Source organism: Pseudoliparis swirei, chromosome 2, assembly GCF_029220125.1.
Source record: "Pseudoliparis swirei isolate HS2019 ecotype Mariana Trench chromosome 2, NWPU_hadal_v1, whole genome shotgun sequence".
NCBI lineage: Eukaryota > Metazoa > Chordata > Actinopteri > Perciformes > Liparidae > Pseudoliparis > Pseudoliparis swirei.
In genome coordinates this window covers 10,120,309-10,141,996 of record NC_079389.1, presented here as the reverse complement: position 1 = coordinate 10,141,996, position 21,688 = coordinate 10,120,309, and the positions used below count along the sequence as shown (strand labels likewise).

The 21,688-nt window shown below is 43.1% G+C and overlaps 2 protein-coding genes across 7 annotated transcripts in view; one reads left to right on the top strand and one right to left on the bottom strand.

Moving 5' to 3' along the window:
* Window positions 1-25: 25 nt before the first annotated feature.
* LOC130200936 (dynein, cytoplasmic 1, intermediate chain 2a-like) lies at window positions 26-15,826 on the top strand. Of its 4 annotated transcripts, XM_056425509.1 has the most exons (19): window positions 26-290; window positions 393-501; window positions 905-949; window positions 1,227-1,344; window positions 2,329-2,443; window positions 2,881-2,968; window positions 3,869-3,928; window positions 4,269-4,384; window positions 8,510-8,596; window positions 8,800-8,959; window positions 9,066-9,165; window positions 10,023-10,148; window positions 11,241-11,387; window positions 11,469-11,582; window positions 12,060-12,193; window positions 13,146-13,290; window positions 14,237-14,377; window positions 14,516-14,641; window positions 14,897-15,826. In XM_056425509.1, exons 4-19 carry the CDS (start codon window positions 1,237-1,239, stop codon window positions 15,008-15,010), a joined length of 1,881 nt encoding a protein of 626 aa, XP_056281484.1. In that variant the 5' UTR covers window positions 26-290; window positions 393-501; window positions 905-949; window positions 1,227-1,236; the 3' UTR covers window positions 15,011-15,826. The 4 variants fall into 4 exon arrangements, with proteins under 4 accessions (XP_056281484.1, XP_056281482.1, XP_056281483.1 ...); XM_056425507.1 differs by lacking the exon at window positions 905-949; XM_056425508.1 differs by lacking the exons at window positions 393-501; window positions 905-949.
* LOC130200912 (electrogenic aspartate/glutamate antiporter SLC25A12, mitochondrial-like) overlaps window positions 15,777-21,688 on the bottom strand; it is an 18,484-nt gene continuing 12,572 nt past the window's right edge. For all 3 annotated transcript variants that reach the window (XM_056425495.1, XM_056425488.1, XM_056425503.1), the window contains exons 12-18: window positions 21,354-21,406; window positions 21,056-21,136; window positions 19,055-19,195; window positions 17,136-17,274; window positions 16,691-16,849; window positions 16,457-16,547; window positions 15,777-16,370 (exon numbers count right to left, since the gene is read on the bottom strand). In XM_056425495.1, coding sequence (XP_056281470.1) covers window positions 16,163-16,370; window positions 16,457-16,547; window positions 16,691-16,849; window positions 17,136-17,274; window positions 19,055-19,195; window positions 21,056-21,136; window positions 21,354-21,406 — 872 coding nt within the window. In that variant the 3' untranslated portion in view covers window positions 15,777-16,162. The remainder of the gene's footprint in view (window positions 16,371-16,456; window positions 16,548-16,690; window positions 16,850-17,135; window positions 17,275-19,054; window positions 19,196-21,055; window positions 21,137-21,353; window positions 21,407-21,688) is intronic.

The following is a 21,688-nucleotide window of genomic DNA, read 5'->3' as shown; positions in this document are numbered from 1 at the left end:
TCCATACAATAGAACACAGTACCATGAGCACCAGTGTGTCGTTGTTCTAATAACTACATTTCATCATTCACCATTCAGTAACAAGATTAACCACTAACTTAACTCTTATCCATCGAGCTCCAGACTTTCCATTTGAATCTCCAAATGTGACCTTAGATGAGAGCAGCATATCTACATCAAAAGCGAAGTGGTTTATTTTGACTCTTCCCAGCTCCTGTATTTGTGTCGGCAGCCCGTTTGTTTTGACTGTTTATAGGCATTTTGGTGTCTGTTCGAAAACCTGCTTCAAGGTTTGTAATCTACTCATTGACACATTGGCTGTAGTACTACACATGTGTAACATTTATTGTTGTGTTCGTCGCTGTGTTTGTCGCCCGATTTGCTTTATTCAGCGTGCAGCCAGTAGCGCTGACTGTGACATCACTGCGGACCGACGTCCGGGTTAACGTCAACTAGCGAGCTGCTAACGATAAAGCGAAGCCCCGGCTCCCACAATAAACGGTGGGTTGGCTTGTGAACGTCACATCTGATCTGATCCCAAATACAGTTTTATTGATCAAATTACATGAAACGACGTGTGGTTCGATCAGTTAATGCGGGTCGTACAACGAGCATCGCTAAACTAGCTCGCTCTGTACGCCCGTGGTTACAAGGAGCTCCCGAGGCCGATCAGAGGCTAACGTTGCGTGTTTCCTATTAAAATGCGATGGCTTTAGTATAATAAAACACTATATTAATGTAGAGCAGGCTTGTTGTTTAAACGCGTGTCCATCAAGCTGATGTAGACTAGAAACAGGTGACTGAGAGACGGGATAACCCCATGCTAAGCTAACGGGGTGCGGCGCGCTGCCGGCCAGCTGTGGGTTTAATCAGGTTTAATTCAGCTGAGCGTGTTTGTGTCCAGACAGCGAAGGCGTTTACTCATCTGCAGAGTGGACAGAAAACAGAGGTGGGTGGTCATGTTAACAGCTGGGTAGCTAGCTGTCTCCATTGCTCTGCAATGTGGTGCTGAAGCTGAGAGCATCACCTGAGACACTTGACTTTCTCACGGTTTAAACATCTTTATTGGTCAGTTGAAAGGGCAAATACAAGGAGACCACAACACCACCATGACACCTTTGATGCTTGTTTTTTGTCGGATATACTAGACTTAAAATGCATTGTTTTCCAATATGTTCTTAATGGAGCACAAGGGTAAATTGATATATGTTGTTTTGTATACACAGCTGTGGCATCATGTCGGACAAAAGTGAGCTGAAAGCTGAGCTTGAAAGGAAGAAACAACGCCTTGCACAAATCAGAGAGGAGAAGAAAAGGAAGGAGGAGGAGCGCAAGAAGCAAGCGGTATGTTTAACATTTTGCTTAATGCTTTTAATAATCTGATATTTGATCCAACATGAAAGAATAAACATCATCAAAACCATGGCTCAGGGTGAGCATTGCAAAACTATTCATCAATTTAAATGCAACTTCTCTCCTGAACGCTTTATTTGTTTTTTAGTGCCAATGCAATAAATCATTGTTAGACACTTTTTTGTATCTGAATCAAGTGCAGTTTGGATTTTAAGTGAACTGGTGTTTGTGTTGGTAGACATGCATAACAGGATATTTCTGAGAAAGTTAGCATGTAATATTTTAATAGGTAGCATTGTTTATCAATAATGAGTCATTTATAATATTGACTGGTTTGCATTCATTAAACTCACTTGTGAATGAGTTGTAGATCATTTAATAAAGTCGATATTTTATTACAGAACTGAGATGTAAATTTGAAATGTAACAATCTAATTACTCTTTTATGTGCATGTTGAGATGCAAAGCCTTCGCACTTTCTATTAAATTTCTTCTCTTTTTTTATATCTCTCGTCGAGGATTTCAGATGTGTGGAGTTTAAAAATGTCTGAATTGTGAAGCCAATATATGTTACATTGATGATATGAATAAATCAAGTTAGCATAAGAAAATCTTGATCAATGATTGTTTTTTGTCAGTTGGTGATCAGTAAGTACAATATATAAAAATGCTCAATTTGGGTGTAATCCAATAATAAAACAAAGCTAAATGAAACCTTGTTTACTGTTATGTAATATCTGACTTGAAGCTTTGTTCAACTTTTTTGTGCCAGTAACGTCTTTAGTGACGAATGCAAACACAGAGTTGTCCTTCAGTCAGAGCCATTAGATTAAGTCCAACTTTTAGGCGTCTTCTTTTTCGATAAGTCAATTTTCTTAAGTTTAAATTGTGTATAGTTTGTTGTCCGAGACCAAAGTAATGTATTGTGGATATTTAGAGATTGAATAAATGAATGTTGTGTTGCTCTGTTTTCAGGCGGACCAATTGAAAGAGGCTGCACATCACCAGGATGATTCAGAACTGGATAAAAAAAGACGTGAGGCTGAGGCTCTTCTCCAGAGTATGGGCATCACTGCAGAAGCTCCTCTTGGTATGTTTTACATTAACATATGTTTCTTACCACTGTAGACTAATAATATTGGTTTATACAGTTCAGTGGGATTGTTAGAGCACTGACACTTTGCTATCAGCAGGTGGCAGAAGAGATCCATGAGAACATCGTCTTGCAGGATGCAGACAAACTAGAAACACAAATGAAAAGAACACATTAATAAACACAGTCAGTCTAGTTGTGTTAATACATCTTCTTTTCCAATATGTGTGGATCTTGCCACAGCTCAAGTTTGTAGCTGATTAACTTGTTTTTCTACTATTATCCAGACTTTAATCACATAGCTTGCTCACTCAAATGTAGCCGTCATGAAATCTACATCAGGATTGATATCATTCTGCTTGGATGCATTTTGTACTTTGTTGTGACTGTCTTCACACCGTAACAGATACGCTATTCTCTGTCTCTCTATGTAGCCCCTCCCCCTATCTCTCCAACTACTAAATCGGCGGGCACCCCAAGTGAGGCAGGGAGCCAAGACTCTGATGGTGCCGTTGGACCCAGGTACACACACGCACACACAGCAACCGATTGAACAACACAATTTCTTCCCTGTGTCTAGTACATTAAATGTGTGGAACAATGTCAACATCCTTCTTCATGAAGAACTCATGTTATTCACCTGAAACAAAATGTTGAAATAACTTACTTTATTGAGCTTTTTAGGTTTTCTCAGAAAGTTAGTTTATAAATAAAAAGCATGATTGCACAAGGCACAACTGAGCTAACATCCTTTGGAAAGTCTCATGCCAATACTGTGAATAATGTCAAGTTTATGCCAACTGAGTGCATGTTTATTTAATTTGTGTGCCATTGAATTAGGATGATCCTAAATTAACAATAAAACAGCAGGCTGTTTGGATGCCTGGGGGACTTTTTAACCCCTAATTAGACCCCCTTCCCTGGGATGAAATTCAAGCTCCCCCAGTGTCCCATCAGGCCCAGTGAGCTGTTCCCCCTACGTGTTGACTCATTTCCCTCGCCAGCGTTGCCATTTCCTACACACATGGAGGTCATGTTTTCTCCCTGAGGGTTCTCTCTCTCTCTCTCGCTGCCGCTCTGTCTGCACAACACCCTGAGCCTTTGGTGTGACACAGTTCAGGCTGTATCAGCCCCCGCAGGCAGCACACCCTGTGTCATCTCACTCTGAGGGGCTGTGTGCCCATGCATTTTAAGCAGACACGTTCTTCCATCTCTGAGCGCTGTGCAGGCAGATTCCAACTGGAACAGCAAAATAAAACAAAAAAGATCCAGTTTTCAGTTTGTTCTGGCAACGTGGAAATGTAATAGATTTGTGACGTAGGATCCAATCTGCATGTTGTAATGCTAACTGTATTTCCTCACCTCACGTGTGTTCGCCTCTCTGTCTCACTAATGCTGCCTTGTTGATGTGACACTAACCAGGACTCTGCACTGGGACTCTGACCCGTCCACTCTTCAACTTCATTCTGATTCTGAGCTGGGGTACTGGACACTCTCTTCTCTCCTTTTCTGGTCATTCCCCTTCTCTCAATCTATGGGCATGACGACTGTGTCTTCCAAAGTCATTATTCGGTTAATGCAGTCCAGGAAAACCTTCAAGTCGTGCATGCAAGAATGATCAGACAAAACCTTTAAATTGATTCACATTGGCTTGATACACTGATCTGAAGTCTCTGCCATCTCAAGAAACACTTATTTACTGACTTACTTTGACTTGTAAGGTGGTGAAAATAGAAATGTTTTCTTTCTTTTCTGGTCAAATCCATTATGGTTTTATGGTGATATTGAGCTGTGCAACGTTTGAGTTGTTCTGTGCTTTTAGGCGTGGAACTCCAAAACTGGGAATGGCCAAAGTCACACACGTGGACTTCCCTCCACGTGAGACTGTGTCCTACACAAAAGAGACCCAGACACCTGTCGTGACTCAGCAAAAAGAAGGTGATTCTCAGATATTATTACATTATTACAAAAGCTTCTTTGCTAACGTGGACCGGAAGTGAATAACAAGTGGAGGGGATTTGAGTTGAGATGAAAGTAAAGGAACACTGAGGCCCAGGAAAACACGAGAAGTCAAAGGAGAGAAAAACACTGAGCCTCACAGGCAACTCCGCTTTGGTATAACTCATGAGCAGGATGAGACGACCAGTGACGGGAAGGAGAAATGCGATTTAGGGGAAAGATATGAAGCGCTGCTCATACGACTGCTTATTGCCTCTGAAGCGTGTCAATATGGATGTAATTGCTACTCGGAAGCTTTCATGCTAACACCACATGTTGAACACATGCGCCACAAATTTTGCAAGACTTGTGGGTATGCTGCTTGTTCCTGGTTGATTTATGTAATGACAGATGCCGAATAATGTGCCTGACTGAAATCCTGATTAGCTTTTTAAAAATGTTCTTTTTAAAGAAACATCAGAACTATTCGACAAAACTTTCCAACTACACAACTCTTGGAATGTGTCTGTCTTTTTAGCCATTTGTTTAATGTGTTTGCATCAGCGAACGCATCTTTTTTAAGCATCTTTTTAAAGCCTGGTGAGGATTTTAAACGCCATACAGAATGTTGTCCCTTCAGGTGATGTGCGGTAAATCGTGAGGCGGCAAGCAGCACGAGGAGGAATGAAATTGTGTGATTCTGTGGAAAAGTATGAGCAGAACTAGTGACGGGTGAATTAGCATCCCTCTGTTGCTCACTGCTCTTTACGCTGGACTCTACTGGGCATTGTAAAACTGTGTTAAACAACGGTGGTTTCTGCCAGCTGTTCAACACGAGGCCCCCTTCCCCTCTCTGCCACTATGTAATCATTTCATCAACTCCCTCGCTTCCCTGTCTTCTCCCTTCACCGAACAGGCACATAACAAAACACACTCAGTGACATTGTGCATTTTCACACCATCACTTCTGGCACTCTATGAGACGGCATCCCCTTCCCAGCGTGCTCCCCTTGGTGCATTTTTGATGTGGGGTGGCGTCGGGCCCGTTCTCTGATTGAGCGATTTATGGTGTTGTCAAAAGGAGGCAATGGCGCAGCACACTCAAGGTCAGCAGGCGGTGGCATTAGAGGGAGCGGCCGCCGTGCCCCGTCTGCTGCTCGCCGAGGGTCCCCCACAGTGTGACCGAGACATCCCGGAGAAACACAAGATTCAAGACTTAATGGCACCTGCCTTATTGACCCAAAGAAGAAGTAAAAAAACCAGAGCAGTCAAGGAGAACGCATCATCGGGTGACGTGATTGGTTTGTTATGAATGCGGACAGTATTGCGTCATGAAGTGGACGGTTTGTTAGCCCGGTGTGTTCTGAAACATCCTCTCAGATCTCTATGACTGATATCAATTCATCTTTATTTGCCATGTTTTTGACCATGGGGAAAGTATAGAAGCATTTTTCTTCACACTTTCATTAGTCCATTCCATTTGTAGGTAGTTTCAGGAAATCTGTTGGTTTAAGTCATCGGATTGGGAAATGTCTGTGCAGACGTCTGAGTATACTCAGAATGTACTGGTATGTAATGTGCAGCAGCAGTGTGCTGTAAAGCTGTAATGATGGAATACGATATTGTTGGAGGTTGGGGGGGGGGGGTGGGGGGGCTTGGTCTAGTACAGTGTGTAAAAAGACTTGTCAGGAATAGGATTATGCAGAGCAGTAAATCTAAAATGTAATTGAATATGATTGTTTTAATCACTCTGAATTAAGAGGCAGGTCAGAACTTTTTATCACAAAAGCCCTTGATGGCCTTCTTGTTTGAAGTGTCACTTGTAATTGTGGTCAGCTTTTATGCACTTGATGATTATAACTGCTTAATATCTGTTGCATCCCTCCGTCATTCGGTAGCTCGTCATTTAAATGGAACATTTGGTGTATTGATTTCGTCATTTTATCTTCATGTAGTTTGAGTATTTCCAACTTTACAACCTGCTTTTTGTTCCCAATATCATTTGACACTGTTATGAGTTAGTATATTATCTGTGATTGACATTTTTCTTTAGTAGGAGAGTGCTGATTTCTGCTTAATGTTGGCCCGTTACAATACAATACACTTCTGTTTCAAAGTCTTGAAGCGTGTTGTCAGATTGACAGAAATGAGTTTTTCTTTGCCTTGCAGACATTTTTTATGTTTTTACACTGGCAAACAATCACACATGTTGATGGTGTGGTCCCTGAGAAGATGTTTGTTCCCAGTTTTTGCAGTACCTCTTGTAAACTGTGGCTAGAATTACTCTTTTTCGAAACGAGACATTCTAGTGCACATATTTGTGTGTGTATGTGTTGGTCGTTGTAGTTTTTCTGTGGTTATTGGTCTTTGTACAGGCAAGCAGAGACAACCTGCAGCTGCTGAAGTCTGACCCTTATTGTGCTGGGACATATAGAACGTGAAAAACACCTGCAGAGGGAGGAATATACTTTGTATATTATTGGGCACATACCGTGTTTGCATTAATATATTGTCCATTGAGCCACAACCCTTCCCCCCTCCCCGTCCTCCCCAAAAGCTTTTATTTCTTAAGTGGTACAAAAGCCATAATTGAGCCTGCTTTGAGAGGAGGTGTCAGTGTATGGGACATCGGTGATCCGGGTGAATTCTGTTAAATGCAACCCCCCCCCCCCTTCCTCCACAACCCATCAGCGCTACTACCCCACACTACCCCCCCTACACATCCCCAGCGAGGTCAGCAGGATCACTAGCTTTTCTCCAAATGGCCATTTTGGCTGGCAGGTGCATTATACCCTTTATTTTCAGATTGTCTATCCGCTCCTAATGCTGGGCAGGTTGATTGCTCTGGCTGCCTCGCCAGGGAAAGGCCTGACAAGCACGGCCGGGACTAGTTGAAAGACAGTGATTACTGTTTTCCTTTAAGCCTGATTGAGGCCCTTGGAAGGAATGATTTTAACCTTCTCCTGTTGGTTGCAGAGTATGGCTCTTGTCATCAACCCTGGTTCTGTAAACTCATCAATGTACCCAACAACCTTCTTCCCCAAAGCTCCTTCTGAGAATGGGGATAAATAATTTGATGGACAAAGTGACAGATGACATTATAATTTAGATTATCTTCATAGAAAGGACATTCTGGCATGCGTTGCTGTCATCTTAGATTAACGACAAGGCTCACACCAAGATGAATGCTTGCAGGAACCAGGCGAGAATTTCCCGTCTCCTCATGAATCTGTTTTGTCCTGCTCTTGCTATTATTATTTTTTTTACATTGAAAGCATAGGCTATACACCGTCTCTTGGAGATGTGTTTTGAAAAAAGCGCGTTCGTCTTCTTTGAGGTCGGACCGGTGTGCAGTTTGCCAGCTGGTCTGCCGTGTATTTTGTTGTACATTCTCTGAGGTTGAATAGGAGTTGCAGGACCTCCTGCTAGGATGGTAATTGCACAGGCTTGCTGTTCAGGGAGAAGCTTGTCTTGGGGCAGCCAGGCGTAAAACCTCTGTGCCATCTCCATGCCACCTCTGAAGAGCACAAGACAATCCCAGCATCACCATCTGCTTTTGCACCATGCCGTCGTCTGGCCAGAGCAATGGGACCGGGCCGGGCAGCTGCTCCCCACCCTCTGCCCTGCTGCCCTGTGGCCTAGAAGGGGGCAACCTGCCACTGGGACACAGAGGAAACGGCTACACTGACAGCGAGACCTTCCTTTGAATGGCTGGAGTCTCATTAACAGTTGGAAAAGACAGGGGTCCCTATGACAACAAGACACCCGCTGCGCTGTGTCCCTTTAACACAAATGACAAACTTCCCTGCTTTAGAGGAGCAGGTCCCTTTTTTGAAAGGCGACATTGTGCTGACAAACCAAACAAATGTAACGCAGAGATACAAAATCAGACTCCTCGCTGTCTCCATAATCACTGTGTGGAGCTTTTATTGAAAAGAGGGAATAATAGAGGCGAAAGACGTCGCGACCAAAAGGTACGACAAGTTTACACGGAGGCATTATTGAGCCTTGTATGTAAGCGGTTGCTTAGAATTCAATTGTATTCCCCATTTACATTTGACAAAATATAAATAAAAACTAACTGTATTTCCCAGTGTTTAAAATAGTCTACTTTCTGATCAACAGAGGAAGAAGAAGAGGAAGAAAGTGCTGCACCTCAACCAGTTGTGGAGACTCAGACTGAGAAAGTGGACCAGAAAGTGGAGGAGGAAGGTACTTCACGAGCACTGATAATGCATACTTGCAATACAAATGGAGCCGCTTCAGTTCTTCTTGTTTTTTTTTAATAATAGTTATAGCGGCGCTCAAAGAGGTTTCTATTCCTGTAAAGAAATGCATCAAGTGAAATATCATAAAGGCAATGAGCAGCAGGGATGCGTTCTACATTTCCGTTTGTGTTTTGTTCTTTGGAGCAGCCCCCTACGAGCTGACGGAGGAGGAAAAACTCCAGATCCTGCACTCCGAAGAGTTTGTGAATTTCTTCGACCACAGCACGCGCATCATTGAGCGGGCTCTCTCGGAGCACGTCGACCTCTTCTTTGACTACAGCGGCCGCGACCTGGAGGAGAAGGAGGGGTAATAATAAAACAACTAGTATTAAACATTTTTTTTAAACACAACAACGTGTTTATTGGATTTGGAAGAAGTGTTTTCATTGATTTGTGGTGCTTTCCCCCCTCAGTGAAATCCAGGCCGGAACAAAGCTCTCTCTCTACAGGAAGTTCCAGGATGAGCGCTGGTCCAAGCATCGTGTGGTCACCTGCCTGGACTGGTCCACCCAGGTCATTTTTCTGTCTTCTTTTTGCAATTGAACCAACAGTTGAACATATTTCTCAGAGCAGCATTCGGAAGTTGTTTGCAATTATCAAAATGTCAATCCTAAAAATGTATTAATTGTGTTGAAATGAAAGTAATTATGTGGATAAGTGCTACTAATTGGCTGTTGGAACTGTTTACCTTTGCACAGCCAGAATGCTTTACGATTACATGGCTTGAGTTTGACAGCATTTACTTTTCGCCACAAGTCCCTCAGGAAAAGTAAGTTATGTCCCACACATTGTCACTCAGTCAGGGGCCGTAATGATTTGTTTCCTCTGGTGTCTAAGGTCATTTATTGCATGATTCTGAAATTATTTTTGACAGTGATTGAACACCAACTCTCTGTGCACAGTATTACCAGCTCAGCGATATCCACACCCTTGTCTTTTGAAATTCTGAATTCACAAAGTGTAAATCTCACATCAGGTGTTCGGCGCAGCAGAGGTTAACGGTTTGTTTACATCTGGCTCGTGTTTCTGTCGTGATTCTCCAAGCGTGCTTTTAATATGTGCCTTAGTGGCTCTTAGGTTCTCAATGGGCTGCTTTGTTTTTGTTGACCACTGTTCCTCTGGGCACTTTCAAAACTTTAGTTTTTGGTTAAAATTATGAAAGGAAACGCAAAGAAAAATGCAATTTGCCAAAGTTCTTAAGGGCAGTAGGGCTCACTAAAGGAGCCATAAATCTCGAGAAAAGGTTGCTCATTCTTTACGGCACCACACAGAGCAGGCGAGTCTTTTCCACATGGAGCCAAGCCTGGGGGGCATGTCTGCCCCTCCCCCCACAACATTAATTTGGGCGTCTTCTTTTTTTCTGTCACCAGTATCCTGAACTGCTCCTCGCCTCATACAACAACAATGAGGAAGCGCCTCACGAGCCAGACGGCGTGGCCTTAGTGTGGAACATGAAGTACAAGAAGGCCACACCGGAGTACGTCTTCCACTGTCAGGTAGCCAAAGTCTCTCTGCTTCTTTCTCCCACACCTCTCTCCCCCTTTCTGTTCCCCTCGTCTCTCCTCCTCCCCGAGTTCCCCGTGCTGTTATCCACCTCCACCACATCCATCCGTAAACACGTGTTTAGAAGAAGACCTGTGGTGCAGGAGTTAAATGGAACCCGAGTGCTGCAGCAGGATTAATAGTGTGGGGTGGGCTGGTTATCATGAGCATCCAAACAAGGGCCCTGTGTTCAGACGAGCTCGCAGGGTGAGCAGCACCGCTCCTCCGCTCTGCCCAGCCTTATTATAATGGCTGCCCTGAGGCTCCTTCACCAAGACAAGTTGAGTAGAACCACATGTTGTTGCCGCCAGAGCGGATGTCGATGTCGGCGTATTGCTCAGATGAATGAAGCTAAACAGAAGTGTGAATGAGGTTTTCTCCGTGCCTGAAGTCGACTCATGAAACTTTCCTGAAACATGCGTTACAATTTGTCAAGAAAAGTCCCGATGAGAAAAACTATTGAGGTAAGAGTGTGTCAGGTGAAGCTTTGAGTGTGTGTCGGCCACCTTAAAAACAAACACAAGTAATATGATACCCGATAAAGTCATTATTCAAACATTAGTAATACTCTTGATGACGAGCCTCAAGGTTTTCGGGGGGGGGGAAAGCGTTTAAAGTGTTTTCAATTTTAAATCTTTGTTTTTTTTAACTCATTGTCACAATAAACTCATTTGAAATGCTTGTATTGTTTCGTGTTTGTCGGGGACTGAGTAGATTAATTAAGTTCTGCATTATTACACTCAGCTTCCAGTTTATTAGGTACACCGAGCTGAAATTAATGCAGCGGTCCTGCATGAAGGTTATAATGTTGTGATGTTTTAGAGAGGTGGGGCTACCCTCGTTATTATGATAATATTAAAATAATAGAAACACCTGTCAGTACATCGCACTACAGTTCAACAGCACCACAACTAACATCTTCCATGAATTTGAATCAGCACTTTTATTGGACGTCTTGGCTGTCCCACTACAAACATGTGCGTATTCATCACTAGAGAAGCTGAACATTGACCGTCCCTTTCTCTATTTTCACCTCTTTCCGACAGTCTGCTGTTATGTCGGCCGCGTTTGCCAAGTTCCACCCCAACGTTGTGGTGGGGGGGACATACTCGGGCCAGATTGTACTGTGGGACAACAGGAGCAACAAGAGGACCCCGATGCAGAGGACTCCCCTGTCGGCGGCAGCACACACGGTACGCTGGACAACACGGTGGGCTGATATTTCATGCCAATACAGCAGAAGAGTAAAATGTCTCCCTCTTTTCTCTTCGCAGCACCCTGTATACTGCGTCAATGTGGTTGGCACCCAGAATGCCCACAACCTCATTAGCATCTCCACTGATGGCAAGATTTGCTCCTGGAGTCTGGACATGCTCTCCCAGCCACAGGTAACATATGCTGTGTTTTTCTTCCATGGTTGGTCAGAGAAATATTTCTGAATAACATGACTCGGGATTAAAGATTTAACCATAACATTGAATTGCAATGTTAATATTAATCACATTGTCGAGCTTTGCGCTCAATTTTTACATATTGTGTCCTGTCTGTCTCTTGTCTCACATTCTCCGCCCCTTTCAAGTTAATTGTCAAATAATTTTGTCCGGACTCCTTCGTATAGGCGTTCCAGTTTGGTATTGCCCGTGGCTCATTTGTCACTTTCAAGGAAATTAACTGTGCTAGCTGTGTCATTTCACCTGTGCTGCCAAGACCTCAATGTCAAACTTCTATTTCAGTTGAGTTTAGATTATGCATTAATAAACTGCCGAGTGATTTTTACAGGTTGTGCTTGGCAGAGTGTGTGTTAACATAAAGCCTGAGCGGAGACCTTGTGAAAGATGTTTTTCCATGTTCCCGCTCCTCCACAGGACAGCATGGAGCTGGTGTTCAAGCAGTCCAAAGCTGTAGCTGTCACCTCCATGTCTTTCCCTCTCGGAGATGTCAACAATTTCGTGGTGGGCAGCGAGGACGGCTCCGTCTACATGTCGTGTCGTCATGGAAGGTGTGTTCATAAGCAAACCGCCGTCCCTCCCGAGCACCGCCAGAAAACTGAGGCGTCTTGTTGGGCCCACCTCGGACCGAGTGTCAAATAAATATATCCCACTCACTTCCCAGTGCAACGCAAATCCAACACTTGATCTCCTGCTGTTTGCGGTTTCACTCCTGCCCAGTCATCCTGTTTTTCTTTTCCGCTTGTCAGTTGTGTTTGTAAAGGTCGCTCAACATAAACAGGGCACACATGCAGGGGAAACAAATAAAAAAAGTTCTCTGTCCTTTCCCCCCCTCCTCTGTATGTGGCTCTAGGTGAGAGAGTTTGTTTACACTCGGTCTTCCCGGGGAGAATTAAAACCGTAGTTCATCCCCACAATGTTCTCATTTAAGACACCGGGGCTTCTCTCGTGGCGGTTGGTCCCTGGTAAAGAAGAAAGAAATGTGGCTTGAATCAGAGCCGCCACTGAGAAGCGTGTGAGCCCCACAGTAAATGTCCTGCAGTATACCCAGAGACCACAGAGAGGGGATGGCTGCTTGGTTTTGCACAGCAGAATCACCTCTGTAATTGGGGGGAATAATTTCCCACCTCATTTACAATGCTATGATACTCTCATCGCAGTTAATAATGCATAAGCATCACTCATGCTGAGTATTTACCTCTCTGCGTTAATCATCAGATCCTCAGTTGGGAAACGGTTGTGCAACATGTGGTTGAGGGGTTGCCGGCACTTTTGCCATCCTGCTGGTAATCACTTGATATCAGTAAATGATTAATGTAAATACATCCATCAGACATTCATCTGTGCCTGTTGCGTAATGAGATGCCCGGAAGATTGAAACACTTTGTTGGTTCCCTTCATGCAATGTACAGAAAATGTATCTTCAACCGTTATCTGATGCTCACGATGCTCAGTCAGTACGTTTGCACTCAGTCTGCTCTTCGTCTTCTGTGTGCTCGACAGCAAAGCGGGCATCAGTGAGATGTTTGAGGGCCACCACGGGCCCATCACAGGGATCAACTGCCACACAGCTGCAGGCCCTCTGGACTTCTCCCACCTGTTTGTCACCTCCTCTTTCGACTGGACTGTCAAGCTGTGGAGCACCAAGGTTAGAGCAGTTCTACAAAACCTCCGGATTATTTGATTTGGCTGCAAAGACCTGTGTGTTGGGAAAGATGTCCCCCCGCTGTGTGTTTTGTGCCTCGACATGGTTCCATATAATCCCGCTTTTGTTCATTTTGAACTGCACTATAGTTCAGACTAGAAGTGTTTCTTGTTATGTTGATGTTAGACTGTTTAACCCAAATAAGTCATTTGTTCCCTCTGATTTAGCAAGCATAAGAGTCTCAACCGCCACTACAGCTCCTGCTATGGAGCTCAGTCAATGCTAGCGTGCTAATGTTTATAAAAGAATGTTTACCATCTGTTAGCAATGCAATTGGCATTCAACACAAACGTGTTGACCTCATGGTGGCACAACATGAAACGTTTACAGTTCATCAAGTGTGGAACACAAAGGTCTGCTAAATGTCATGCCCATGAGAGGGCAGGATATTTTAATGGTAAAGTAACCGTCTCATATATACAAATATCATGGTTTAATAATAAAATTATTATTATTATTATTAGTTACAATGGTCCTTAAAGAATAAAGAAACACAATAAAGAAATCGCAAGTTATGTAACTGAAGCATGTTAGTTTACATGTTGGTAGCAATCTAACATGTTAAATAACTACTAAATGAAGAAAAAAAATTAATAACATCCTATTATCATTTACAAATAATATATACTTTAGAGGTGTGACACCTCAAATAACGTTACAACCCGAGTGACAACCCATAAAATATTTGTCGAGATGTTTTGATTTTGGACCAAAGTGGTGCCGCCATCGGCGCTAGCGTCTATTAAAAGTTCAGAATTAATCTTTGATCATATCTGTATATCACATGGGGATATCTTCATGTACATTGATACAGAGATAAAACATAAACAGCAAAAATCTAAACCCTGAAATCCTGTTTGTTTGTCTTTCCCCTCAAATATGTCTCCAGAACAACAAGCCGCTCTACTCATTTGAAGACAACTCTGATTACGTGTATGATGTCATGTGGTCTCCGACCCACCCCGCTCTGTTTGCTTGTGTGGACGGCGTGGGTCATCTGGACCTGTGGAACCTCAACAACGACACCGAGGTATTACAGCACGCATATAATCTCAAACATCTATCCACTTTTTATAACTGAAGAAAATTCCACGAGTGGAATCAGCATGGTGGCTGCAGACCATGTTTCCACCCTTCTAATTGGTCTTTTATGGTCTTGTTGTTTTAGGTTCCTACCGCCAGCGTCACAGTGGAGGGTAACCCGGCTCTCAACAGGGTCAGATGGGCTCAATCTGGCAGAGAAATCGCCGTGGGAGACTCTGATGGACGAGTTCTTGTGTATGATGTTGGAGAGGTGAGCCCAGTAGAATCTGCTTTTTACCCTCAAGTTCCTCTTGAGTGTTTTTTAGTCCTAATTACCCAGGCATGTTGTTGCAGACATGATTCCACCTCGGTGATTAATTGCACACGGACTCGAATGGCTTTGAGAATTTGATTGAGCTATCATTCATAAATAAGCATGCAGAGCATCATCTGTGATCTTGTGCCACTGCAGAAGCCAGTATTTCAGATTGTATTCAGATTATTCTGTTGTGCACCTCCCCCACAGCAAACCGCGGTTCCACGGAACGACGAGTGGACCCGCTTTGTCCGCACGCTGGCCGACATCAACGAGAACAGAGATGATGCAGAGGAGCTGGCCGCTCAGCGCCTGGCCGCCTGATCTACTCGCCACAGAGGCGATATTTATGGGACCAGTGGCTTGTTGACATCAGCCTTGTTTTTGATGGAAGGAAAAGATGTGACAACATGACCAGGGGGGGAACAGATGATGTTTTTGATCATGAAGAAGTACGGACGTCTTTTGATTTCAAATCTGCCTTCTCAGTTAGCTGGACCGTCGCCAGTCTTCCTTGGATTCACCAAGCGACAGGACTATCGACCTCAAACACTAACATGATGCCATATTCACAAAACACAAATCAGTTGTCCTTCTTTTTTCTTTCAAACCAGATGCCTTAAACTTACATTTTGATTGTACAGTCTTACCTGTTTTCATTTCGGCCATGATGTGACAACATGACCGGGGGAAAATGAGGTCATGATCATGAGCCTTATTTTTTAGTTCCTGAATCCAAATAGGTAACACTCTAGCTGACTTCTATTTCCACCAGCAATCACATCTTTAAAAACTTTGTATAACTGTTGAACCATGTTGTCATCTCCGTTCTTTTTCGACTCGTTTGTAAGATCCAGATGTCTTTCTACTTTCTCTATTGGTCTACACTGCACCGGTTTGCACTTAATCAGTGCAGCTGGTTAGACTGGACATAGTTGAAATATCCTCAATGCCTAAGAAGATGCTCATGTATGCTGTAACTGCTCAGTGATGTATGTTGACAGGATCTGAACAGATTATTTTGTTGCTGGAAGAATCTCAAAGTTTGGTGTCAAATATAAGAATGTACTTTTCACACAGCAGAAACAAACAGTTTGAATGTTTTATTTCAATAAAATACAATAAATACATTTAAATATGTTCTGAGTTTCTTGTCATGATTTCAAAATATACACTTTTGAAAACATCTGTACATCCTTGTGTCTCTTAAGTTTAACTGACACATGCACACCAAAGCTATTGCACACCAGAAAACGCAGTTACAATCCTTCGCCATGCCATAATGTCCCTCGGGAGAGGAGTACAATATGTACAATAAAGTGGTGCAAGCTATGCAGAGAAAATGCAATGACGCCATACTCATGCAGCATTCAACGTAAGACAACTGCTTGGATTAATTTCATTTGAACAATGTCTCAATATATTTTTTTTGTGAGGAAGCATAATGAGGAGCATGCAGTCACAGTGAATGACGCCTTATGAAGCCTGGGGCTCCGCTCTGGACTCCGCTGGTTTGATTGTCGCCTCTTCCGAAGGCTTGAACTTGGGCAAGTGCAGACCAAATTTTCTCTCCACGCCAGCAAAGGTTGCGGCAGCTAGCTGGTACCCGCCCACATGGTCGGCAGTCACAGAGGGATGGTCCTTGATTGAAGGTTTGGGAGTGGGCCCAGAGCCGGCAGGACGACTGAGGAGAGAGTCCGGTTAGCCTAAGATGCCCTTCTTGGCAATGACGTCAGCACGCACTTGTTGAAACAGGGTTTAAGTACTTACTGTCCTCCGAAGTCCACGTCCAACCATCTCTGTAACATTTCATAGGTCACCAGGGTGACACCAAACTGCGGTGAAGATCTGAGGACGCGAGCTAATGGAATATAGAATATTAAATTACAATGTGGGATTTAATATTCCCGCGGTGCCTTCTAGATAAGTCCAGCCGCCACAGCGAGCCTCATTTCCAAGTCATGGAACCACTTCTAGGTCTGTGGAGTGCACGTGTGCATTTACCTCCTGCGCCCTTCCACAATGCCTTGAAACCTTCCTCCTTGACGATCTTCCTGAAGCAGTCGATGACTCCGCTGTATGACGTCTGGCCTGCGCGGGCCGCCACCTGGAGCCTGGTCTTGATGACATCGGCAGGGGTCACCAGCGAAGCCGCCGGCACACCTTGGGAGATGTTTCACAACAGACATAATGAAGCACTTACTTTTTATGCACAGATGGGTGACACATCCTGACATCCCAACTGCAGCATCATGCGGGGCTTGAAACGGGTACTGTGTTGTGTGATATGACGAAAGCATGTACAAGCACTGTGTATATGCTGCCGGGGCATTGTGAGGGTAAACCGATGGGAGAAAATCCAAAATGCATTTCTCGGAGCAGAAAATGTGGCACATCTCTGAATTAATCTCGGATGTCCACAGACTCTGAGCTTTCCAGATGTGTTTACCTGCAATAGCTCCAGCAGTGAGCAGCTGTAATGCCCCCAGACTTCCGTCCTCATCTGCCAATGTTGCCTTGGTATGGGCATAAACAGGAAAGTAGATGGCGGAGAAGGGGATGTCACGCAGGAAGCATGCTTTGGCTCCCTAACAGAAAGAAGAAATACCTTTACATATTATATATACACAGTCACAGTCAGTCATGAACAGAGGCAATGGATGAGGAGGTTTGTCCAGAGGATTAACTGGTCTGGGGGCCGTCTCAGTCAACCCATAGGGGGCTTTAGTGTGATGATGGAACCAAAGAGCCCCGAGGCAGAGCTGCAGCACAGGGCCTCCAGAGAGAGATCCATCCATCCGACACACACACACACGCACACACGCACACACGCAAGGTCCTTCTGCCGAGAGGAAGTCAGCTTTTCTATTTTCTAACAAGCCACACACTGTCTGCTACTCGTTAAAATATGGAGAATAAGCACATGACTAGTAAACCCCAGAAAAACTGGAAAAGGAGCAGTAGCAAAGCATAATCCCTCACTAATTTGCTGTTGTTTGTTGGCCACAGTTTGTATTTTCAAATGCTGTTTTAGAAAATTGCAAACAGTAAGTAAAAGGGTTGTTTGATCTTTAAATGTGTAATCCTGATCTCCATTATGTCTGTATACAAAGACAAATGTTTGTTCAAATACAGTAGTATGTCATCATCTGTGTATCGTTACAGGAAAAAACATTATTTTAATCCACAATTGTGAAAGTACTGTATTTTACATGAGTATGTGCTTCTATGTTATTTTATTGTGCTAATATTTTATTGTGTACCCTACTTCATGGACTGTATTTCACTGCTACAGGGATTTGTTCTTTGTTAGATTAGGATTTTCCATACATAAATATGATCTAAATAAAGCATTTTTAAGAGGTATTATTGCACTATTATTAATAATTGAATAAAAATAATTTACAATAATATAACACTCACACACAACAATACATTATCCTGATAATACTTCTGTATTTGTTTACAGTAGTATTTGCATGGAGGAACTGTATTTGTGCTGTCACACTTTAATATTGCACCTATTACTTAAAAGTAGAAAAAAAATCTAATTAATCTGCAACTAATTTATTCTATTAATTGTTTTTCAACAATAACAAAAACATTAATTTCACCTTTAAACAATACTTTTGGCTTCACTGAAAATTGATAGGCATTTTTCACTTCGAATCATTGGTGGATTCATGTCTGAAAATGTCTTCCATTGTTACTATATATATATATATACACTACCGTTCAAAAGTTTGGGATCACCCAGACAATTTTGTGTCTTCTATGAAAAATCACACTTTTATTTATCAAATGAATATAAAATATAGTCAAGACATTGACAAGGTTAGAAATAATGATTAATATTTGAAATATTAATTGTGTTCTACAAACTTCAAGCTCAAAGGAAGGCCAGTTGTATAGCTTATATCACCAGCATAACTGTTTTCAGCTGTGCTAACATAATTGCACGAGGGTTTTCTAATCAGACATTAGTCTTCTAAGGCGATTAGCAAACACAATGTACCATTAGAACACTGGAGTGATAGTTGATGGAAATGGGCCTCTATACACCTCTGGAGATATTTCATTAGAAACCAGACACTTCCACCTAGAATAGTCATTTACCACATTAATAATGTAGACAGTGTATTTCTGATTAATTTAATGTTATCTTTATTGAAAAAACAATGCTTTTCTTTGAAAAATAAAGTCATTTCTAAGTGATCCCAAACTTTTGAACGGTAGTGTACAATGAAGTGCACAATTACTTTTTTCAGTATTGTCTCTCAGGAAAATAAGCCCTTTCACTGCCCTTGTACGACAGTTAACAGAGGTTGACGCTGCAGACGTCCCGGTGGTGCGGAGGTGCTGACCTACCTTGTAGAGGCCAAAGAAGCCCAGTTCTCTCACAACACTCAGGGCTTTGACCCGGGGGCCTACGGTGATCTCTCCAGCCACCTGCAGACGGATCTTAACTATCTCCAGAGGATTGGTGAAAATCACCTGGGAAGCTCCAGCCTGCAGCACGCAATGGGACGAAGAAACAGTAGATGAGTGTTTTATATGCCACCATGTATGTTTCTAAGATTGACTGAACTTTCACATCTGAGGGGTGAACTGTGGGTGAAAATGTAATGATGTGTAAGCACTTTTCCCAAGGAGGAGTTTTCTAATTATCTCAGTAAACTTCAGCACAGAAGGCACTTTTTCCCCTGATCTGATATATATCTCATATTGTATGAGAGTGGCCTTGACAGGGGGAAGAAAAAGCCGGCATTGATAGAGGAACAACTGGGGTCAGAGTAGAGCAGGCAAAGGGTGAGGAGAAGCCCCGGCTCATGGTTGGGAGGCGCTGACCCTGACAACAGCCCTCTGCCCCCTCGCCTCCCCTGAGGCACCTCCTGTGGCAGGGTGAGCGGCCCAGCCTGGCCTCGCCCTGCACACTTCCCCAATTCAGCCCCATTCCCAGGGGAGAGAGCGCCGAATCACCCGGACGGCTCTGGGTCCGGGCAAGCAATGCCCTAAAGGCATGACACCCTCTGACTCGGGCACATTTATCACACTCCCCAAATCTAATCAGGCCCCAGGATGGCTGCTGGTGACATTCAGGGCAGGGGTCTTATCTGTAAACATCCGAGCTAAGGTCTAAAAAAAGCTCTGGCATATTTAGTCATTTTCAAAGTGGAGGGGGAATATCCGCTGCTCTGAAGATTGATGGAATCATCCCATCTCTTTTATCTTCTCCAGTTCTCTGCTCTCTCTGATGGAAGCCATAATCTAACAAGCCGTCAGAGTAACTAGACTAACTAGTAACTAACTTTTATAAAATAACAAACAAACGTGTTGCATGCAGTCCATGGATGGGATGTATCCTGAGCAGCTAACATTGTGTATTGGAAACATCCTCGTTGTAGTGTGTGGGGACCTGCACTGTGACCACACCTCAGGTATGTACTGCGTTGTCAAACTCAATCACACTGAGCTAAACCCAGCTTCATCCAGGAACCTCCAGGGCCTCTTCCTACAATTACACCCTGACAGGGGTCATGACCCCGCAGACCCCGCTCCTCTGTGAGCAACCTGCGGGCTCTGCTCCAAGGCCGGCCTGTTTCACTTCAGCCGGTGGAGAAGCAGAGTGAAGGAATTACATCTTTAATCTAGTAATCTATGTAAAATGCTTTTTCATTACAATATGGCCAAGATGTTCAAAAAAAGTCCCAATTCAGAGTATTCAGGGACGACGGTTAACTTCTACTGTCGTCATGTAGGATGCCAGTATCTGACATATGGAGCTCGATAATCATAAACTCTCACACAAACTAGATGAACAAGTGATTACTGGTGGCATTTTTAAATGAGAAGCATGTGGGAAAAAAAGAAACTAAACAATTTAAATAAATTGCCCAAACTGATCTGTAAGATTGTGTCCATAGCTGAAACCCAATAATAATGAAGAAGTATTTTGTGTGTATAGTCAGTGGTTGGAGTGTAATGTAAACACTTCATCCTCCACTGCGTATAGTCATTAGATTTTGCCTTATATCAAACAGCTATATAGGCCTGAAGGTGCTTAAACATGTATGTCATAATGTTAAACATCCAATATGCAGTATTTAAAGAGCTTCCATACAGTTTGACTTCTCCTGAACTTACTGTTGAACTGCACTGTTTATACATACTACACATCGACAAGCAAGTCGGATATACAACTATAGGAGTTACATGAGCAGTAGCAATTAAATGCAACAATATTAGACAGATTATTTCCAATATTTATGCACATTAATCACTTGAAATCATGTGTACTTTGTATATATTTGAAATGTTCCTTTACTTGTTTTTTAGTTGATCTACTGACTGAATTTAAGATATGCTTACACATCCTCCAGAAATAACCTCTGCTGTCAGAGCGATGGTATTATCTTCTGTGGTGAACTTGTCCCTGACAAAATCATTCATCTGAAAAGAAATGAGAAAAAGAAGACTTCAAGAATAAAAAGCAGATGAAACACAATCCCACTCTTGATAGCAGGGCATTAATGTTAACTTGTGGTTGCCGTCACATCTTGATTGCGAAGAGTGCGCTTCTCCTGCATCTTATGCATGTTTTTCATTCTCAGGGAGTCATTTGAAGCAACTTTTTGAACACTCCGAGCTACACAAGGGAACGACTTGCCATGAGTTTGATTGCTTTCTCCGGGGCAACGCCAATGAGCTGCGGGAGCAGACCTGCAAAATATTATTCATAGATACCATTAGAATACCTGACTGGGAGAAAGACAAAGCCTGGCTCCAAATGAATGCAAGTTTTTCTCTCCTTTGCTGAATAGATACATCTACTGACAGCGAGAACAATGCGAGCTGCGGGGTTCTCTTGTGCGTAAAACAAACCCATAAACATTTACAGATGTGCCTGATACATCTGATGCGCTACGGCACAAAGGTCCTATTCAAAGTGAACAAAACTCCAAAAATATGACACTGCTGGTGCGCATGGGATCAGCATTGTTG

Excerpts from the sequence above, each read along its gene's own strand:
- LOC130200936 (XM_056425508.1), top strand. The coding sequence starts at position 1,237 with ATGTCGGACAAAAGTGAGCTGAAAGCTGAGCTTGAAAGGAAGAAACAA. Across the intron at positions 2,969-3,868 it reads GATGGTGCCGTTGGACCCAG|GACTCTGCACTGGGACTCTG; the intron begins GTACACACACGC and ends GACACTAACCAG. Across the intron at positions 13,291-14,236 it reads TCAAGCTGTGGAGCACCAAG|AACAACAAGCCGCTCTACTC; the intron begins GTTAGAGCAGTT and ends ATATGTCTCCAG.